This window comes from Phocoena phocoena, chromosome X, assembly GCF_963924675.1.
Source record: "Phocoena phocoena chromosome X, mPhoPho1.1, whole genome shotgun sequence".
Taxonomy (NCBI): domain Eukaryota; kingdom Metazoa; phylum Chordata; class Mammalia; order Artiodactyla; family Phocoenidae; genus Phocoena; species Phocoena phocoena.
In genome coordinates, this window is record NC_089240.1 from 67,681,704 (window position 1) to 67,704,793 (window position 23,090).

The following is a 23,090-nucleotide window of genomic DNA, read 5'->3' on the forward strand; positions in this document are numbered from 1 at the left end:
ATTTTGAGCTCCAGAGACAGCCACTGGTGACCTCTTCCATACCCACAGGAAGACACCAGGCACCACACCCCTTGTCCTGGGAGGGCATGTAAAGCATCCTCCACTAGGAAATCCACCAGTGGGTGCCAGGGCCTGCCCCCACTGACCTGGTAAGGCACAGACAGCTCTGGCCACTAGGAAATCTTCCAGCAGGTCCCAGGCCCTGCTCCCACTGACCCAGAAGTGCCCTGATAACTGCCATAACTAGGAATTCTGCCAGCAGACCTCAGGACCCACCCCAGCTGACACTGTAGAGTTCAGATAGCTCCTGCCACTAGGAAATCCACCAGTTGGCCCTGGGACCTGCTCCCACTCTCCCAGGATGGTTCAGATCACTCTGGCCACTAGGAAATCCACTAGTGGGCCCCAGGACCTGCCCCCACTATCTCTGGAGGGCACTGATAGCTCCTACCACTAAGAAATCTGCCTGAAGATGCTGGGACCTGCCCTGCTCTCCTGGGAGCATGCAGAGAGCTAGCACCACTAGGAAATCTGACCAGAGGTGGGGTGGAAACCACAGCTGAGCCCCTGAGGCTGTGTGACTACAGAAAAAGAACTGAAATATCTCCTCGTGGCTGCATGTATAGAGGAGTTACACCTCCACTGACAACTTCCTAAATTCAGTGCCTACAAAACCTCTGAACAGAAAACAAGTGCTCCTGAAGCTGAGACAGGTCTGGCTTTAGAAGCTATGGGCCTTGTGGGTGCATACACATGGGGGTTAGGCCAGGCCAGAGTATGAGCTGCAGTTTATGACTACTGCAGTCCTGGGACCTGACTTCAGTGGATCTGTGCCAGTGGCCTAGTGACAATAACGCTTGAGGGTCAACAAGAACAATTGCTGGCATACACATGGTTAAGGTGAGACTGAAAGCAGTGCCAGCAACAGTGAAATTTGTGTGCCCACACATTAGGTGAAAGGGGACACAACAGAGCACACTCACATGTGAACAGTTCTAGAAAGGGGATACTCAGTGGCTTCCCTCCCAGTGGGAGTGATCCAATCCCACATACCTCACAACACAGATCAGAAACACAGCTAAGAAACAGATCTGGCAGCCTCTCCTTCAACAATTAGGGAACAGACCCTGCCCCTGACAGGGCAGTGACAACCACAGAGCAAAGGGGAGACCCTGCTCAATATCTAGGGCAGGCTCTGGTCACCATAACACCAGTCAAACCCCCTATCAAGGGGAAAATGGCCAGCATAAAGTGAGGAAAGTGGTGGCAGTCATCCATACTAAAATAGACCTCGCACCATAAAAAAATAAATAAATAGACCTACACAGGTCACACGGGGATATTCCCACATAAAAATTGCCCTCCAAGACAGTCTGAGGATCTGGCAATGGGAAGAAGAACCTCCAGAGCATTTAGCCTATAAGGCCTGTGAGGCTTCAGTGAAGGAGCTCCATAGAGTTGGGGGAAACAGAGATTCCACTCTTGGAGTGTGCACACAAGGTCACACATACACTGGGACACAGCACAGAGCAGCATCTCCATAGGAACCTGAGCTAGACCTATTTAGGGGTTTTGTAGGGTCCCCTGGGGAGGCAGGAGTTGACTGTAGCTCACTCTGAGGGCACAGGGACTGGTAGCAGAGATCTCAGCATATATGAATTGGTGTGAGCTCTCCTGAACATCCCCACCTTGGCACAAAATCCTGGCCCCACCCAACATCCTGCAGGCTCCAGTACTGGGATGTCTCAGGCCAAACAACAAGCAACACAGAAACACAGCCCCACCCATCAGAAGACAGGCTGCCTAAAGTCATACTAAACCCACAGCCATCCCAAAACATACCACCTGACACAAACCTGCCCACCAGAGGGGCAAGACCCAGATCCACCTACCAGAGGACAGATAAATGTCCCTCCCAGTATGAAAGCTGTACAAGCCCCTGGACCAACTTCGACCACCAGAGGGTAGTCATCAGAAGTAAGAAGAAAAATGATCCTGCAGCCTGCCAGAAGGAGACCACAAGCACAGTATGTTAGACAAAATGAGATGACAGAGAAATATTTTGTAGATAACGTAGCAAGATAAAAACTGACAAGAAAAAATAAACAAAGATGAGATAGGCAATCTACCTGAAAAATAATTCAGAGTAACGAGAGTAAAGATGACACCAGATCTCAGAAAAAAAATGGAGGCATGGATCAAGAAGATACAGGAAATGTTCAACAAGGACCTAAAATAACTAAGGAAAAAACAAACACAGATAAACAATACAATAACTGAAAAGAAAAATACACTAGAAGGAATCAATAGCAAAATAACCATGGCAGAAGAACGGATGAGTGAGCTGGAAGACAGAAGTGTGGAAATCACTATTGTGGAATAGAATAACGAAAAAAGAATTAGAAGAAATGCAGACAGTCTCAGAGACCTCTGGCACAACATTAAATGCACCAACACTTGAATTATATGGGTCCCAGAAGGAGAAGAAGAAGGAGAAAGGGCCTGAGAAAATATTTGAAGTGATTAAATTGAAAATATCCTTAATCTGGGAAAGGAAGTAGTCACCAAAATCCAGGAAGGGCAGAGAGTCCCATACAGAATAAACCCAAGGAAGAACATGCCGAGACACATATTAATCAAACTAACAGAAATTAAATACAAAGAAAAATATTAAAAGCAACTAGGGAAAAGCAACAAATAACATACAAGGGAATCCCCATAAGGTTTTTAGCTGATTTTTCAGCAGAAACTCTGTAGGCCTGACAGGAGTGGCACAATATATTCAAAGTGATGAATGGGAAAAGCCTACAGCCAAGAAACCCTACCCAGCAAGACACTCATTCAGATTCAATGGAGAAATATAAAGCTTTACAGACAAGCAAAGACTAAGAGAATTCAGCACCACCAGACCAGCTTTACAACAAATGCTAAAGGAACTTATCTAGGCAGGGGGAAAAAAAAGAGGTCACAACTAGAAACAAGAAAATCACAAACAGGAAAGCTCAATGGTAAAGGGAAACATACATTAAAAGCAGGAAATCATCCATACACAAAGATGATATCAAAATAAGCAACTATGAGAAAATGAGAGTGCAAATGCAGGAAATGGGAATTGCATTTGAAATTATGAGACCAGTAACTTAAAACAACCTGGTGTATATAGAGACTGATTTATCAAAATCTCATGGTAAATGCAAATGAACAAAAACTACAATAGATGCACACACAAGAAAGAAAAATCAACCCAAACACAACACTGAAGATGGTCATCAAACCACAAAAGAAGAGAACAAAAGAGGAACTGAAGAAAAAGACCTACAAAAACAAACCCAAAACAATTAAGAAAATGGCAATAGGAACATACATATCGATAATTACCTTAAATGTAAATGGATTAAATGCTCCAAACAAAAGACACAGACTGGCTGAATGGATACATAAGCAAGACCTGTATATATACTGTCTACAAGACACCCACTTCAGACCTAGGGACACATACAGACTAAAAGTGAGGGGATGGGAAAAGGTATTCCATGCAAATGGAAATCGAAAGGAAACTAGAGTAGCAATACTAATGTCAGTCAAAATAAACTTTAAAATATATAAAGAGATAAGGAATGACACTACATAATGCTCAAGGGATCAATCCAAGAAGAAGATATAACAATTGTAAATACATATGCACCCAACATAGGAACGCCTCAATACATAAGGCATATGCTAACAGCCATAAAAAGGTAAATCGACAGTAACACAATAATAGTGGGAGACACTAACACTACACTTACACCAATGGACAGATCATCCAGGTCAAAAATTGATAAGGAAACACAAGCCTTAAATGACACATTAGACCAGATTGACTTAATTGATATTTATAAGACATTCCATCCAAAAGCAACAGAATATACATTCTTCTCAAGTGCACATGGAATATTCTCCAGGATAGATCATACGTTGGGTCACAAATCAAGCCTCAGTAAATTAAAAAAAAAAAATGGAGTCATATCAAGCATTTTTTCTGACCACAACACTTTGAAACTAGAACACAATTACAGGAAAAAAATACTGTTTAAAACACAAACATATGGAGGCTAAACAATATGTTACTAAACAACCAAAGGATCACTGAAGAAATCAAAGAGGAAAACAAAAAATACTTAGAGACAAATGACAATGAAAACATGATGATCCAAATCCTATGGGAGGCAGCAAAAGCAGTTCTAAAGGGAAGTTTATAGCAATACAATCTTACATCAGGAAACAAGAAAAATCTCAAATAAACAGCTTATCCTTACAGCTAAACCAACTAGAGAAAGAAGAAAAAGCAAAACCAAGATTTAGTAGAAGGAGAGAAACCATAAAGTTCAGAGCAGAAATAAATGAAATAGAGACAAAGAAAACAGCAGTGAAGATCAATGAAACTAAAAGGTGGTTCATTGAGCAGATAAAAAACATTGATAAACCTTTAGCCAGACTCAAGAAAAAAAGGGAGAGGACTCAAATCAATAAAATTAGAAATGTAACAGGAGAAGTTACAATGGACACCACAGAAACACAATGCATCGTAAGAGACTACTACCAGCAACTATAGGCCAATAAAATGGACAACTTAGAAGAAACTGATAAATTCTTAGAAAGGTACAACCCTAAAGAGTGAACCAGGAAGAAATAGGAAATAACAGAGCAATCACAACTACTAAAATTGAAACTGATGAAAAATCTTCCAACAGGGGCTTCCCTGCTGGTGCAGTCATTCAGAATCTGCCTGCTAATACAGGGGACATGGGTTCAAGCCCTGGTCTGGGAGGATCCCACATGCCGTGGAGCAACTAGGCAGGTGAGCAACAACTACTGAGCCTGCACATCTGGAGCCTGTGCTCCGCAACAGGAGAGGCCACAATAGTGAGAGGCCTGCTCACCGCGATGAAGAGTGGCCCCTGCTTGCCACAACTAGAGAAAGCTCTCACACAGAAACGAAGGCCCAACACAGCAAACATAAATAAATAAATAAGCTCCTGCCCCACCCCCCCAAAAAATCTTCCAACAAACAAAAGCTCAGGACCAGATGGCTTCACCGGTGAATTCTATCAAACATTTAGAAAAGAGTTAACCCTACCCATTGGAAACTCTTCCAAAAATTCGCAGAGGAAGGAACACTCCCAAGCTCATTCTACAAAGCTACAATCACCCTGATACCAAATCCAGACAAAGATACCACCCAAAAAAAAAAAAGAAATTGCAGGCCAATATCACTGATGAACATAGATGCAAAACTCCTCAACAAAATACCAGCAAATTGAATCCAACAACACATTAGGGCTTCCCTGGTGGCGCAGTGGTTGAGAGTCTGCCTGCCGATGCAGGGGACACGTTTTCGTACCCCGGTCTGGGAAGATGCCGCAGAGCAGCTAGGCCTGTGAGCCATGGCCGCTGAGCCTGCGTGTCCGGAGCCTGTGCTTCGCAACGGGAGAGGACACAACAGTGAGAGGCCCACTTACCACAAAAAAAAAAAAAAATTGAATCCAACAACACATTAAAAGGATCATACACCATGATCAAGTGGAATTTATCCCAGGGATGCAAGGATTCTTCAATATACACAAATTAATCAAAGTGATACACCGTATTAAGACATTGAAGAATAAAAAGCATATGATCAGCTCAATAGATGTAGAAAAAGCTTTTGACAAAATTTAACACCCATTATGATAAAACCTCTCCAGAAAGGGGGCATGGAGGGAACCTACCTCAACATAATAAGGCCATGTATGACAAACCCGCAGCAAACATCATTCTCAGTGGTAAAAACTCAAAGCATTTCCTCTAAGATCAGGAACAAAACAAGGATGTCCACTCTCACCACTATTATTCAACATAGATTTGGAAATCCAAGCCATGGGAATCAGAGAAGAAAAAGAAATATATATAAAAGGAGTCCAAATTGGAAAAGAAGAAGTAAACTGTCACTATTTGCAGATGACAGGATACTAAACATATAGAATCCTTAAAGATGCTACCAGAAAATTACTAGATCTCATCAACAAATTTGGTAACGTTGCACGATACAAAATTAATACACAGAAATCTCTTGCATTCCTATACACTAACAACTAAAGATCAGAAAAAGAAATTAAATTAAAAATCCCATTTACCATTGCATCAAAAAGAATAAAATACCTAGGAATAAACCTAACTAAGGAGGCAAAAACCTGTACTCAGAAAACTATAAGATACTAAGAAATAAAAAAGAAATAAAGAAAGAAAGAAATAAAAGACAACACAGATGGAGAGATATACCACGTTCTTGGATTGGAAGAATCAATATCATCAAAATAACTATACTACCCAAGGCAATCTACAGATTCAATGCAATCCCTATCAAATTACCAATGGCATTTTCCACAGAATTAGAAAAAAAAATTACAATTTGTATGGAATTAAAACAGACACCCCAAATAGTTAAAGGAATCTTGAGGAAGAAAAACAGAGCTGGAGGAATCAGACTCCCTGACTTCAGACTATACTACAAAGCTAGAGTCACCAAAACAGTATGGCATTGTCACAAAAACAGAAATATAGATCAATGGAACAGGATAGAAAATCCAGAGATAAACCCACACACCTATGGTCACCTAATGTATGACAAAGGAGGCAAAAATATACAATGGGGGAAAGACAGTCTCTTCAATAAGAGACGCTGGGAAAACTGGACAGCTACATGTAAAAGAACAAAATTAGAACACTCCCTAACACCATACATAAAAATAAACTCAAAATAGATTAAAGGCCTAAATGTAAGTCCAGATACTATAAAACTCCTAGAGGAAAACATAGGCAGAACACTCTTTGATGTAAATTGCAGCAATATCTTTTTTGATCCACTTCCTAGAGTAATGAAAATAAAATAAGCAAATGGGGTCTAATTAAACACATTTTTACAGCAAAGGAAACCATAAAACAAAAAGACAACCCTCAGAATGGGAGAAAATATTTGCAAATGAAGCAACTGACAAGTGACTAATCTCCAAAATATACAAACAGCTCATGCAGCTCAATATCTAAAAAATAAACAACCCATTCAAAAAACTGAATGGAAGTTCTAAATAGACATTTCTCCAAAGAAGACACACAGATGGCCAAAAAGCACATGAAAAGTGGCTCAACATCCTTAATTATCAGAGAATTGCAAATCAAAACTACAACGAGGTATTACCTCACACTGGTCAGAAGAGCCATTGTCAAAATATCTGCAAACAATAAATTCTGGAGAGGGTGTAGAGAAAAGCATAGCCTCCTACACTGTTGATTGGCATGTTAATTGGTACAGCCACTATGGAGAACAGTGCGGAGGTTACTTAGAAAACTAAAAATAGAACTACCATATGACCTGACAAATCCACTCCTGGACATATACCCCGAGAAAACAAGAATTTGAAAGATACATGCCCCCCAATGTTCATTACAGCACTATTTACAATAGCAAGGACACAGATGCACCCTAAATGTCCAACAATGGAGGAATGGATAAAGAGGATGTGGTACATATATACAATGGAATATTACTCAGCCATAAAAAGGAGCAAAATAATGCCTTTTGCAGCAACATGGATTGACACAGAGATTATCATACTGAGTGAAGTAGTCAGAGAAAGACAAATATCATATGATATCACTTATATGTGGAATCTAAATAAAAGGTACACATGAACTTATTTACAAAACAGAAATAGAATCACAGATGTAGAACACATACTTATGGTTACCAAGGAGTAAGGAGGGGAGGGATAAATTGTGAGACTGGGATTGAAATATACACACTATATATAAAATAGAGAACTAATAAAGACCTACTGTATAGCACAGTGAACTCTACTGAGTACTCTGTAATGACCTATATGGGAAAAGAATTTTAAAAAGAGTAGATATATGTATATGTATAACTGACTCACTTTGTTATACATCTGAAACTAATACAACATTGTAAATCAACTATACTCCAATAAAAATGTTTTAAAAACAATAACATATTGTACATATAAAATTTGTTTAAAAGTAGATCTCATGTTAAGTATTCTTTCCACAAGAAAATAAAATAAAAATAAGTATTAAAAAGAAAAATAAAACCTACGTGTGATTTTTTTTCAGGCTTAACTGTAGGCAATTATAAAGGCTTTTCCTGGCAGGTCTCATGTGGAAACTGCCTTCTTTATGCCAGACTTGGTGTACCGACAATGCTTTGCAGTCTCTGAGGAGAGTTGTAGTCAAGGTTTCAGGCCCTCTGACTGTCGTGCTCTTTCACACATTTACATGTCTACGTTGGGCAACTTCATTTCTATTACTCTTTATCTGATTCCATGCAATCTTGTGCTGTTCAGACCCTCTGCTGAGACTGCCTCAGCAGGGAAGACGTGAATATACTTTTCCCTACTCAGGTTCACTCCACTCCTATCCCTACCCTCTCATCCTTACCAATCTCACCTGCCCACATCCTCATGGTCCATGAAACTGTGGAAGCCTTTCATTGGGGCTTCCTCAATTGTGACACAAGCTCCACACCAGTGCTGATACAACTATTACCAGTGGGTTATACCATGGGGAAAAAAGGAAAAGGGGGAGTTGGCACTTCCTCCAGCTTTAGCTTTATGCTTATACTATTAAATAAGTGATTAAAAGACTTAACTCTTTTTTATTGTTTTTTTGTCTTTTTTGTGTGCTTTAAATTTTTTTCCAGCTTTATTAAAGTCTAATTAACAAATAAAAATTGTATATATTTAAAGTGTACAATGTGATTTTTTATATATGTATACATTGTGATTGATTACCACAATCAAACTACTTAATATATCTATCACCTCACAAATTTCCTTTTGTGTGTGTTGGGGGGGGGCAAAAACATTTAGAATCTATTTCATTAGCAAATTCCAAGTATACAATACAGTATTATTAAATATAGTCACAATGCTGTACTTTAGATCTCTAGAACTTATTCAACTTGCATAACTGAATGTACCCTGAGACCAATATTTCCCCATTTTCCCAAACCCCCAGTAGCTGGTAACCACCATTTTATTTTCTTCTTTTATAAGTTTGATTTTTTTAGATTCCACACATAAATGAGATTATGCAGTACTTTTCTTTCTGACTCTGCCTTATTTCACTTACCATAATGTCTTCCAGGTTCATCCATGTTGTTGCAATGACAGAATTTCCTTAAAGACTGAATAACATTCCATTATATATACTGGAGGTTAGGATAAAGCTATATACTAGGACATAGTGTGATACATATAGATATCACATTTTCTTTATGCATTCATTTGTCCACAGAGACTTAGGTTGTTTCCATACCTTGGCTGTTGTGAATAATGTTGCAATGAACAGAAGGCAGATAACTCTTCAAGATACAGATTTTATTTCCTTTGGATATACACCCAGAAGTGGGATTCCTGTGTCATATAGTAGTTCTATTTTTTTAATTGTTTGAGGAACCTCCATACTTTTTCCATAATAGCTATACTAATTTACATTCCTACCAACAGTGTATGAGAGTTCTCTTTATATTTTTTGTAATTCTTTTATTTTTCCAGGTTTACTGAGGTTAAATTAAATTATAAGATATTTAAAGTGTACAATATGATGGTTTGATATACATATACATGATGAAAGGATTCCTCCTATAAGCTAATTAACACATTTATCATCTCACATATTTAAATTTCTGTGACATTTTGTTTCACTCTCTTAGCAAATTTCACCTATACAATACAGTGTTATCAACTATAGTCATCAGGTTATACATTAGATCCTCAGACTTTATTCATTATAACTGAAACTTTATACCCATTTACCAACCTATGTCTATTTCTCCCAACCCTCATATTCTGGTAACCACTTTTCTACTCTCTGTATCCATGAATTCAACTTTTTTTTTAGATTCAACATATAGGTGATATAATGCAGTATTGTCTTCCCCTGCCTGGCTTATTTCACTAAGCATAATGTGCTCAAATTCATTGCAAAAGACAGGATTACCCTCCTTTTAAGGTTGAATAATATTCCATTGTACATATCTATTCATCCATTGATGGACACACTTAGGTTGTTTCCGTACCTTGACTACTGTGAATAATCTGCTATAAATCTGGCAATACAGTTACATCTTTGTGATAATGATTTCATTTCATCTGGCTATTTACCCAGGATTGGAATTGCTAGATCATATGGGAGTTCTATTTTTAATTTTTTGAGGAATCTCCACACTGTTTTCCATAGTGGCTATACCAGTTAACAATGCCTCCAACAGTGCACAAGTGTTCCCTTTGTGCCACATCTTCACAAATACGTGCTATGTCTTGTCTTTTTATAATAGTCAGTCTAACCGGTGTGAGATGATATCGCATTGTTGTTTGATTGCATCTCCCTGATGATTAGTGATTTTGAGCACCTTTTAATGTATCTGATGGCCATTTGTATGTCTTAGCAGTGTCCCATAGTTTTCTGGTAGGTTGATTTTTTTTAAATATGTTTTGAGATATTCTTTGATTTCCCTTTTGATTTCTTCTGTGACCCATTAGTTGTTCAGAAATGTGTTGTTTAGTTTCCACATGTTTGTAGATTTTCTAACCTTTCTCTTGTTGTTGATTTCTAGTTTCATATTATTGTGATCAGAAAAGATACTTGGTATAATTTTAATTTTCTTAAATTTGTTAAGACTTATTTTGTGTTGCATCATATGATCTATCCTTAGAAATGTTCTGTGTGTACTTGAGAAGTATGTGTATTGTGCTGCTGTTGGATGAATAACTGTTATGTCCATTCAATCTACTCTATGGTTCAAGTCCATCATTTTCTTGTTGATTTTCTGTCTGAATGATGTAACCATTGTTGAAAGTTAGCTATTGAAACCCCCTACTATTTTTGTATTATTCTCTATTTATTTCTTCAGATCTATTAGTATTTGTTTAATATATTTAGGATCTCCAATGTTGGGTGGGTATATATTTATAATTGTTATATCTCCTTGATGGGTTGATCCTTTTTCATTATATAATAACCTTCCTTGTCTCTTTTTTACTGTTTTTGGCTTTAAGTCTATTCTCTCTGATATAAGTATAACTAACCATGTTTTCACTTGCATGGAATATATTTTTCCATTCTTTCACTTTGTCTAAAGGTGTCCTGAAATTGATATGGGTGTCTCATAGACAGCATAGAACTGGGTTGTTGTATTCATCAATTCTGCCACTCAGTGCCTTTTTGTTGGTGAGTTCAATCCATTTACATTTATTGTAATATTGATATGTAAGTATATATTAATGTCATCTTATTAATTTCTTTCTGGTTGTTTTGTACTTCTATTGTTTCCTTCTTCCTCTGTCTCTGCCTGATTTCTTAAATTGGTTAATTTCTGTGGTGGTGCATGCTGTTTTGCCTTTGCTTTTTCACTTGTGGGTCTACTCTAGGTTTTTCTTTTGTGGCTACCTTGTGAGTTACCCAAAACACCTAATAGGTAAAACAGTCCTTTTTAGGACTATAGCAAGTCATCTTCAAATGCTTAAAAAGCTCCACCATTTTACTTCACCCTTTAATATTATTGATGTTATAATTTACCTTTTTTATATGTTGTGCATTTGTTAACAACTTGCATAGCTATAGTTATTGTTACTAATCGTTCCCTTTAACTTTTACACTATAGTTAAGTGGCAAACACATCATCTAATACATAGTTACTGCTTTCTAAATCTGTTTGTCTATTTTTTACCTTTACCAGTGTGTTGTGTACTTCTATATGTTTTTATGTCATTGATTAGTGTGTTTTCATTTCAGCTTGAAGAACTCCTTTCAGCGTTTCTTGCAAGACAGGTCTAGTGGTGATAAATTCTCTCAGCTTTTATTTGTCTATGAAAGCCTTGTTTCTCATATCTGAAGGATAACTTTAACATATAAAGTATTCTTGGCTGGCAATTTTTATCTTTCGACACTTTAAACGTGTCATTTCACTCTCTCCTAACCTGTAGAGTTTCTGCTGAGTAAACCACTCTTAGCCTAATGGGAGTTTCTTTGTAGGGCACTTTCTTTTTATCCCTGGCTGCCTTTATGATTCTTTCTTTGTTGATCTTGACATTTATTATAATGTGTCATAAAGAAAGTCTTTTTGCATAGAGATAATCAGGTGTTCTATCAGCTTCGTGGACTTGTATGCCCAAGTCTTTCCTCAGGTTTGGGAAGTTCTAAACTATTATTTCTTTAAATAGACTCTCTGCCCCCTTCCCCCTCTCTTCTCTTTCTGGAACACTTATATTCAAATATTTCCCTTTCTGATAGAATCAGATAGCTCTCACGGTCTTTCTTCACTCTTTTTAAACCTTAGTTTCCTCTCCTCTTCTAAATATATTATTTCTACATTCCTATACTCCAAGTCATTTATTGTCACTTCCATCTGGTCTGCCCTACTACAGATGTTCTCTATTGTATTCTTCATCTCATTCATTGAATTCTTCAGCTCTAAAATTTCTGTTCCTTTATTTTTTATTTCAGTCTCTTTGGTAAAGAAGTCTCTCTATTCATTAATTTTATTCCTGATTTCATTGAATCATATTTTGAAATTTTCTTGTAGTTCACTGAATTTCCTTATAACAGCTATTTTCAAATATTTATCAGTTATATCACAATATTCTATGATCTTGGTTTAGTTGCTGGAAAGTTATAATTTTCTTCTTATGATGCCACATTTTCTTGATTTTTCCTATTGCTTCTAGCCATGCATTCTGCTTCTGCATTTGAGGTAACAGATACCTCCTTAAATAAGCTTTTATGTGTTCTTTAGTTCTTACAATTCTCCAGTTTTTCTATTAGGAACCTCTCTTTTGTTTTCCAGAAGGTGGCATTATAGCTCAAGTTTATGGTTTCTCCCTTGGTTACCAACTGTTTCTTGTTTTTGGCCATGTTAATTGTCTACCAGAGCTCTCAGGAGCTTGCTCTCTCAGATGCACCTGAGATCACACCCAAGAAGAGGTTAGCAGAGTGGGAAGAAGTGTGGGTGTAGCACTCAGTGTGTTTGGCTATTGTAGACATGGTAAGAAATTCCCCAGAGATGGTACACCCAGAGGCATGTGGGTGGACTTTCTACTGAGAATAATTATTTTAAAGCCACTTGAAATTCTTATCTGTCTTTTCTCAAGTATCCTCCCTCCCCCCAGTCACAGTGCTCCCACCTTAGTACTTTAGATGCTGGTGGAGAGAAATGGGTTTCTCCTGCTGCATCCCATCCAGCTGGAGTAAACAGACCCTCTCTCACTGCTCTCTTGTTTCCCTGAAGGATAGTTTCTGTTAGATGAATCAGTCCCAATCAGGGCCTTCTTGGGGGTGAAGAGTTTTAGGAAAGTTTTCTCTTACCACCTTTGCTGGAACCAAACTTATCTTTGCTGTGGCAAAATGTATATTTTTCTTTATTTTTTTCTCTAATGGTGTGTTGGAGTCTCCCTTCAGGAGGGCTGGTGTTCTGCAAAAAATTCTTTTTCATGGGTAAATGCTGCCCAATTCAGCACTTACTCAATCCTTGCCAAACAGCAGCAAGAGAGGTCCAGACAGTCCTGTTGCTTCTGTTGGTTCTGCAGAATGTATGGAGGTTTGAATATCTCCTACCACCTGCACTGATGGGCAAGATTCTTCTTGGTTCCCTTGGAGCTAAATGCAAACTCCCACAGAATGGTCTTTGTTCACACATGGATGCCTACTTTATTGACTAAAAAGGCTTATATTAAAGAGGAATGTCTTATGCAAGTTACTGCCATCACTTTTAATCCATTTAGAGTTTATTTTGTTTATGGTTTAAGATAGGAATCTAGTTTTACTCTTATTCATGTGGCTATAGAGTTTTTCCACCACTGTTTATTGAAGACACTATCCTTTACTGATTGTATAGCTTTGGCACCTTTGCAGTAAATTAATTGATCATATATGCATGGGCTTATTTCTAGGCTTTCCATTCTGTTCCATTGTTCTATGTGTCAGTTTCTATGCCAATACCATACATTTTTGAAGCATTGTTGATTTACAATATTGCATCAGTTTCAGGTGTATAGCAAAGTGATTATACAAATATTTTTTCAGATTATCAGCCATTATAGGTTATTACAAGGTATTGAATATTGTCGCCTGAGTTATATGTTAAATCCTTGTTGCTTATCTATTTTATATATAGTCATGTGTATCTGTTAATCTCATACTCCTAATTTATCCTCCACTTTCCCCTTTGGTAATCATAAGTCTGTTTTCTATGTCTGTGAGTCTGTTTCTGTTTTGTAAATAGGTTCTTTTGCATTATTTTTTAGATTCCAACGTAAGTGATATTATATAATATTTGTCTTTGTCTGACTTGCTTCACTTGGTATGACATTCTCTAGGAACATCCATGTTGCCACAAATGGTAACATTTCATTCGTTTTTATGACTGAGTAATATACTATTATGTATATATGTGCCACATCTTCTTTGTTTTTGTTTTGTTTTGTTTGTGGTACGCGGGCCTCTCACTGTTGTGGCCTCTCCCGTTGCAGAGCACAGGCTCCAGAAGCGCAGGCTCAGCGGCCGTGACTCACGGGGCCAGCCACTCCACGGCATGTGGGATCTTCCTGGACCGGAGCACGAACCCATGTCCCCTGCATCAGCAGGCAGACTCTCAGCCACTGTGCTACCAGGGAAGCCCCACATCTTCTTTATCAATTGATCTTCCCACGGACTTTTAGGTTGCTTCCATGCATTTGCTGTTGTAAATAGTGCTGATATGAATATTGGATTGCATGTATCTTTTCAACCTAGAGTTTTCATTTTTTACAGATATATGCCAAGAAGTAGAATTGCTGGACCATATCATACCAAACTTTTTTTGATTACCATAACTTTCTAATATAATTTGAACTCAGGAAGTGTGATACCTCCAGCTTGCTTTTTTTTAAAGACTGCTTTGGCTATTCACTGTCTTTTTTCTTATTTAAAGTATAGTTGACTTACAATGTTGTGTTACTTTCTGGTGAACAGTAAAGTGATTCAAAACAAATGGGTATTTTTCAGTTCTTATTGTATCTTATTTCTCTGCAGCATTTCATATAGTTGAATGTTCTTTTCTTGAAATATTCATTCTCTGTATTTCTAGAAAGAGTCTTACTTCCCAGATTATTTATTCCTCTCCTAGCTATATGATCATTTAGCTTCAATCTTATCTGAGGACTCTCGACCATTCCAAGAACTTTAACTTTTAGAATTTCTTAAGGTCCAGACCTTGGCTCTCTCTTTTAAATGATTTCCTTAAGAAAACTCACCCAGACACCTGAATTCAATTGACTTGTAAAATAATTTACTAAAACATATTTTAATATTATGTGAACAAAATTATTAATTCTGAATATTTCATTTAGAAACTTGAAAATCTTGGAGATAGGTCAATTTAGTTAGATGACAAGGCACCTAAAAAAATGAAAAGTTGGCAGATGCAGTTGGCCCTGGTAGCGGTTGGATGGGTGAAAGAGCAATACTCCCATCTGCGGGGGCATGAGCCCCAATTCCAAAGTCTCCCAGCATGACAGTGGCTCAAAGGAACTCCTGGGATGTCACAGAATCCTATGAATACTACTCTGAATGAAAGCAAAAGTGAAGAGCATCCAAAGTGCGAGAAAAATGTTTTACACCTACACAACCCACTGAACCAACATTAGCCACTGGAGGCAGACACAAAAAACAACAGGAACTATGAACCTGCAGCCTGCAAAAAGGAGACCACAAACAGAGTAAGTTAACCAAAATGAGAAGACAGACAAACACACAGCAGATGAATGAGCAAGGTAAAAACCCATCAGACCAAACAAATGAACAGAAAATAGTGAGTCTACCTGAAAAAGAATTCAGAGTAATGACAGGAAAGATGATCCAAAATATTGGGAAAAAAATGGAGAAAATACAAGAAACGTTTAACAAAGACCTAGAAGAACTAAACAGATAAGTGGCCAGGAAGATAAAATAGTGGAAATAACTACCACAGAGCAGAATAAAGAAAAAAGAATGAAAAGAATTGAGGACTATCACAGAGACCTCTAGGACAACATTAAACACAACAACATTAGAATTATAGATGTCCTAGAAGAAGAGAAAAATAAAGGGACTGAGAATATATTGGGAGAGATTATAGTTGAAAACTTACCTAATATGGGAAATGAAATAGCCAATCAAATCCAGGAAGTGCAGAGAGTCCCATACACGATAAATCCAAGGAGAAACATGCCAACACACATATTAATCAAACTATCAAAAATTAAATACACACACAAAAATATAAAAGCAGCAAGGGAAAACAACAAATAATATACAAGGGAATCCTGATAAGGTTAACAGCTGATCTTTCAGCAGAAACTCTGCAAGCCAAAAGGGAGTAGCAGGACATACTTAAAGTGATGAAATGGAAAAATATACAACCAAGATTACTTGACCCAGCAAGGTTCACATTCAGATTCAATGGAGAAATTAAAACCTTTACAGGAAAGCAAAAGCTAAGAAAATTCAGCACCACCATTACACCATTACAACAAATGTTAAAGGAACTTCTCTAGACAGGAAACATAAGAGAAGGAAAAGACCTAAAATAACAAACCCCAAAGAATTAAGAAAATGGGAATAGGAACATACATATTGATCACTACATTAAATGTAAATGGATTAAATGCTCCAACCAAAAGACACAGACTGGCTGAATGGATACAAAACAAAGACCTGTGTATATGCTGTCTACAAGACACCAACTGCAGATATAGGGACACAAACAGACTGAAAGTAAGGGGATGGAAAAAGATATTCCATGCAAATGGAAATCGAAACAAAGCTGGAGAAGCAATTCTCACATCAGATAAAATAGAATTTAAAATAAAGGCTATTACAAGAGACAAAGAAGTACGCTACATAATCAGCAAGGGATCAATCCAAGGAGAACATAGAACAATTGTAAATATTTATGCACCCAATAAAGGAGCACCTCAATATATAAGGAAAATGCTAACACCCATGAAATGAGAAATCGACAGTAACACAATCATAGAGGGGATTTTAAAAACACACTTTCACCAATGGACATCTTATCCAAAATGAAAATAAATAAGGAAACACAAGCTTTAAATGATACATTAAACAAGATGGACTTAATTGATAATTGTAGGACATTCAATCAGAAAGAAAACAGAATACACTTTCTTCTAGAGTGCTCATGGAACATTCTCCAGGATAGATCATGTCTTGGGTCACAAATGAAACCTTGGGTATATTTAAGAAAATGAAATAATATCAGGTATCTTGTCAAACCACAATGCTATGAGACTAGATATCAATTACAGGAAAAAATCTGTAAACAATACAAACACATGGAGGCTAAACAATACACTACTAAATAACTAAGTGATCACTGAAGAAATAAAAGGGGAAATCAAAAAATACTGAGAAACAAATGACAATGAAAACACGATGACCTAAAACCTATGGGATGCAGCAAAAGCAGTTCTAAGAGGGAAGTTTATAGCAATACAATCCTACCTCAAGAAGCAAGAAACATCTCAAATAAACAACCTAACCTTACACCTAAAGCAATTAGAGAAAGAAGATCAAAAAACCCCCAAAATTAGCAAAAGGAAAGAAATCATAAAGATCAGATCAGAAATAAATGAAAAAGAAATGAAGGGGAAAAAAGCAAATATCAATAAAACTAAAATCTGATTCTTTGAGAAGTAAAACAAAATTGATAAACAATTAGCCAGACTCATCAAGAAAAAAAGAGAAGACTCAAATCAATAGAATTAGAAATGAAAATGGAGAAGTAAAAACTGACACTGCAGAAACACAAAGCATCATGAGAGATTACTACCAGCAACTATATACCAATAAAATGGACAACCTGGAAGAAATGGACAAATTCTTAGAAAATCACAACGTTCTCAGACTGAACCAGGAAGAAAGAGAAAATATAAACAGACCAATCACAAGCACTAAAATTCAGACTGTGATTAAAAATCTTCCAACAAACAAGCCCTGGACCAAATGGTTTCACAGGTGAATTCTATCAACCATTTAGAGAAGAGCTAACACCAATCCTTTCCAAACTCTTTCAAAACATAGCAGAGGGAGGGACACTCCCAAACACATTCTATGATGTCACCATCACACTGGTACCAAAACCAGACAAAGATGCCATGAAAAAAGTAAACTACAGACCAATATCACTGATGAACATAGATGCAAAAATCCTCAACAAAATACCAGCAAAGAGAATCCAACAGCACACTAAAAGGATCATACAACATGATCAAGTGATGTTTATCCCAAAATCCAAGTATTCTTCAATAAACACAAACCAATCAATGTGATGCACTATATTAAGAAGGATAAAAACCATATGATCATCTAAATAGATGCAGAAAAAACTTTTAACAAAATTCAACACCCATTTATGATAAAAACCCTCCAGAAGGTAGGCATAGAGGGAAATTACCTCAACATAATAAAGGCCATATATGACAAAACCACAGCCAACATAGTTCTCAATGTTGAAAAACTGAAACCATTTCAACTAAGATCAGGAACAAGACAAGGTGTTCACTCTCACCACTATTATTCCGCATAGTTTTAGAAGTTTTAGCTACAGCAATCAGAGAAGAAAAAGAAACACAAAGAATCCAAGTTGAAAAAGAAGAAGTAGAGCTGTCACTGTTTGCAGATGACATTCTACTAAACATATAGAATCCTAAGGATGCTACCAGAAAACTATGAGAGCTAATCAATGAATTTGGTAAAGTAGCAGGATACAAAATTAATGCACAGAAATCACTTGCATTCCTATACACTAATGATGAAATATCTGAGAGAGAAATTAAGGAAACACTCACATTTACCATTGCAACAAAAAGAATAAAATACCTAGCAATAAACCTACCTAAGGAGACAAAAGACCTGTATGTGGAAAGCTGTAAGACACTGATGAAAGTAATTAAAGATGATACAAACTGATAGAGAGATACACCATGTTCTTGGATTGGAAGACTCAATATTGTGAAAATGAATATACTACCCAAAGCAATCTAAAGATTCTATGCAATCCCTATCAAATTACCAATGGTATTTTTCACAAAACTAGAACAAACATTTCACAGTTTGTATGGAAACACAAATAACCCCGAATAGCCAAAGCAATCTTCAGAAAGAAAAATGGAGCGGGAGTAATCAGGCTCCCAGACTTCAGACTATATTACAATGTTACAGAAATCAAGATAGTATGGTACTGGCACAAAAACGGAAATATATATCAATGGAACAGGATAGAAAGCCCAGGGACTAACCCACACACATATGGTCAGCTTATTTTTGATAAAGGAGACTAGAATATATAATGGAGAAAAGACAGCCTCTTCAATAAGTGGTGCTGGAAAAAGTGGACATCTACATATCAAAGAATGAAATTACAACACTCCCTGACACCATACACAAAAATAAACTCAGAATAGATTAAAGATCTAAATGTAAAGCCAGACACTATAAAACTCTTAGAGGAAAGCATGGGCAGAACACTCTATGACATAAATGACAGCAAGAATCTTTTTGACTCCCCTCCCAGAGAAATGGAAATGAAAACAAAAATAAACAAATGGGACCTAATGAAACGGAAATTTTTTTCGCAGCAAAGCAAACCATAAACAAGACCAAAAGACAATCCTCAGAATGGGAGAAAATATTTGCAAATGAAGCAACTGACAAAGGGTTCATCTCCAAAATATACAAGCAGGTCATGCAGCTCAATATCAAAAACCAAACCACTCAATGCATAAATGGGCAGAAGACCTAAATAGACATTTCTCCAAAGAAGATATAGCGATTGTCAACAAACACATGAAAGGATGCTCAACATCACTAATCATTAGAGAAATGCAAATCAAAACTACAATGAGGTATTATCTCACACCAGTCAGAATGGCCATCACCAAAATATCTACAGACAATTAATGCTGGAGAGGGTGTGGAGAAAGGGGAACCCTTTTGCACTGTTGGTGTGAATGTAAATTGATACAGCCACTATGGAGAACAGTATGGAGGTTCCTTAAAAAAACTACATATAGAACTACCATATAACCCAGTAATCCCACTACTGGCATATACCCTGGGAAAACCATAATTCAAAACATGTCATGCACCACTATGTTCACTGCATCTTTATTTACCATAGCCAGGACATGGGACCAACCTAAGTGCATCGACAGATGAATGAATAAAGAAGCTACGACACCTATATACAATAGAATATTACTCAGCCATAAAAATAAACATAATTGAGTTATTTGTGGATGGACCTAGGATTTTTCATACAGAGTGAAGTCAGAAAGATAAAAACAAATACCATATTCTAACACATATATATGGAATCTAATAAAAATAAAATGGTTCCAAAGAATGTAGGGGCAGGACAGGAATAAAGATGCAGATGTAGAGAATGGACTTGAGGGCACAGGGAGTGGGAAGGGCAAGCTGGGACAAAGAGAGTGACATGGACATATATACACTACCAAATGTAAAATAGATAGCTAGTGGGAAGCAGCCGCATAGCACAGTGAGGTCATCTCAGTGCTTTGTGACCACCTAGAAGGGTGGGATATGGAGGGTGAGAGGGAGATGCAAGAGGGAGGAGATATGGGAATATATGTATATGTATAGCTGGTTCACTTTGTTATAAAGAAGAAACTAACACACCATTGTAAAGCAATTATACTCCAATAAAGTGTTAAAAAATAAAATAAATTAAAAAATTGATTGTTCCAGCCCCTTGAGGTAAATTTAGAACTATAAATTATTTATGCTTACTAAATACATTCATATAATTGAGACAGAGATTCTTAAAGCTTGAATTAAGCATTATTTGAAATGGAATAAATGGCCTTGCTAAGTTCAGAATTTCAATATTAATTGTCTTCAAGAAAATTTGTAAAAAACTAGCATACGGGCTATCCGTGCTTAATAGTCAGTAGTTTTAGTTTATTTGAGCAACTTAAGAAAACTGTAAAATATTTAGGGTGGAGCATGTGCTGACAGTTTTCTTGGAAAAAATATCCTGTTTAATTCTAAAAAAGTAAAAAAGCCAAATATTATAAATTAGTTAATTAAATAGAATAAGACAATAGACATTTATTTTTACTTTAGTTGTATTTATTTGTTTACTTTTCATCCATCTAAACAGCCTCACCTGGTCTTATTCACCAAAATTATATCCTATAGCTTTATGACGGATCAGGATACTACTTGCTTCAATTTCAGGAATCTCCATTTTGGCTTTGGGTACACATTGTTCTTTAGTTTTGAATAGCAGAACACGTTTTCTAATTGCTTCCATCAAGGCCCTCCTTGCTTTATTGATCATCCATAGAGTTGATGGAGGAAATTGCTTTAAACCAGGACAAACTACAGCTGATGAAGATCAGGAAACTGATAGAGCCCAAGGGCTTGATATGGAAGATGGTGATTGTAGGAAAGTAAACAGTGATTATAGAGTGGAAGATTTTGTTGACTTCAAACTTGGTGATATTGGGTGTGGTGTAATCAAATGTCCTGTTGGTTGTGCAACTGAAGATCTTGGTAACTGTAAACTGAAGATCTTGATGACTGTGTATCTAAACATCCTGATAATTGGACAAATGAATGTCTTGTTGACTGGGAAACTGAATGTTTTGATGATGGAATTAAAGATATTGATGTTTGTGGACCTGAAGATACTGATGGTAGTGGAACTGAACTTTGTAGTATTTGTGGAGTTGAAGATATTGGTAATGGTGCAATTGAAGATGTTGATGCTGGTGGAACCACATATTTTGGTGGTGGTGGAAGTGAAGATCTTAGTCTTGATGGAACTGAAGATCTTGGTGATTTTGCAACAAAAAGTCTTGATTTTGCAGATGAAGGTCTCACAGCTTGAAAAGCTGAAGATATTGGTAATTGTACAACTGAAGCAGAGTCAGTTAGATTTGCAACTTCAGCCCTTGATTGAAATCTAGGTGAAGTTACTGAAGAAGGAGATAAAGGTGGAGGCATTTCCTGATATTCACTTTGTGGGACTAGATCATCTGGTATCAGTTCATTATATTGGAAAATTTCAGGTATTGGAGGAGAGAACTCTGTTTGAGGTGGTGTAATTAGAAGAGCTGCATCAAGAGTAGTCTGAAGGCAATCAGGAGGTGGTGATGCTGCTGGATTCCTGAAAACAGTTGATGTAAGTTGAGTTGGGGAATGTATTATTGAGGGAATACTTATCCTCTTTGAAGCTCTTAATAGAGCTAACCAATCAGGTGGTAGTGGAGGTGGTGAATTTGGTGCTGTGAGACTCACAAACACCTCTGTTTTAAGATGAGTTTGAGGTTGGGATTGCAACTATTCTCCCATTCCAGTTCCATAATTGATATAGCTATGTGAATTCTTCACATCACCAGATCCATGCATTGGCTGTTGTAGAGGGCAGGATAACACTTTTCCTACAGGTTTTGTTAGAAGTTTACTGATTTCACTAAATGAGAAAGTGGAAAATGTACTTTCAGATGGTTGATCTACATATGAATGAGAGGTCTCACCACAAGCATCTGCGATATGGTTCACTGTAATATTATCTTCTATCAATTGACTTTGAGGCACACATTCTATCTCAAAGGGATAATCTAGGAGCTTCTTTTGCTTGAAATTCCCTCCCTTTTGTTTTTCTTTCTCAGATATAATTTTTTTTAGAAATTTCAAAACAATATGAAGCAGGATAAATCTTTAAAACTTTCTCTATTATCTTGGCAATAATGAGCAGGCATAGTAAGAGTTGATGTCTGTACACAAGCATTATGTTTTTCACATATTTTAACAGGTATGGAAAAGTATACCGGCTGTGTTTGAAAAACTGTACTTCGAAACATTTTCCTTGATTTTCTGATTTGCAAGGACACTCCTTCATTTGGATCCTTGTGGGTAATGCCATCAGTTAACTGGATTACACTCTGTTGTAAAGTCTTAAGTTTGAAAGAGACCCTATCAATCTCTTT

General features: G+C 37.0%; 1 protein-coding gene across 1 annotated transcript in view; it reads left to right on the forward strand.

Moving 5' to 3' along the window:
- Nucleotides 1-22,067, forward strand: part of TENT5D (terminal nucleotidyltransferase 5D) — a 133,858-nt gene extending 111,791 nt beyond the window's left edge. Inside the window, exon 2 of the mRNA XM_065900199.1 lies at nucleotides 21,334-22,067. Within this exon, the coding sequence (XP_065756271.1) occupies nucleotides 21,334-22,067 (734 nt within the window). The remainder of the gene's footprint in view (nucleotides 1-21,333) is intronic.
- The last annotated feature ends 1,023 nt before the right edge of the window (nucleotides 22,068-23,090 follow it).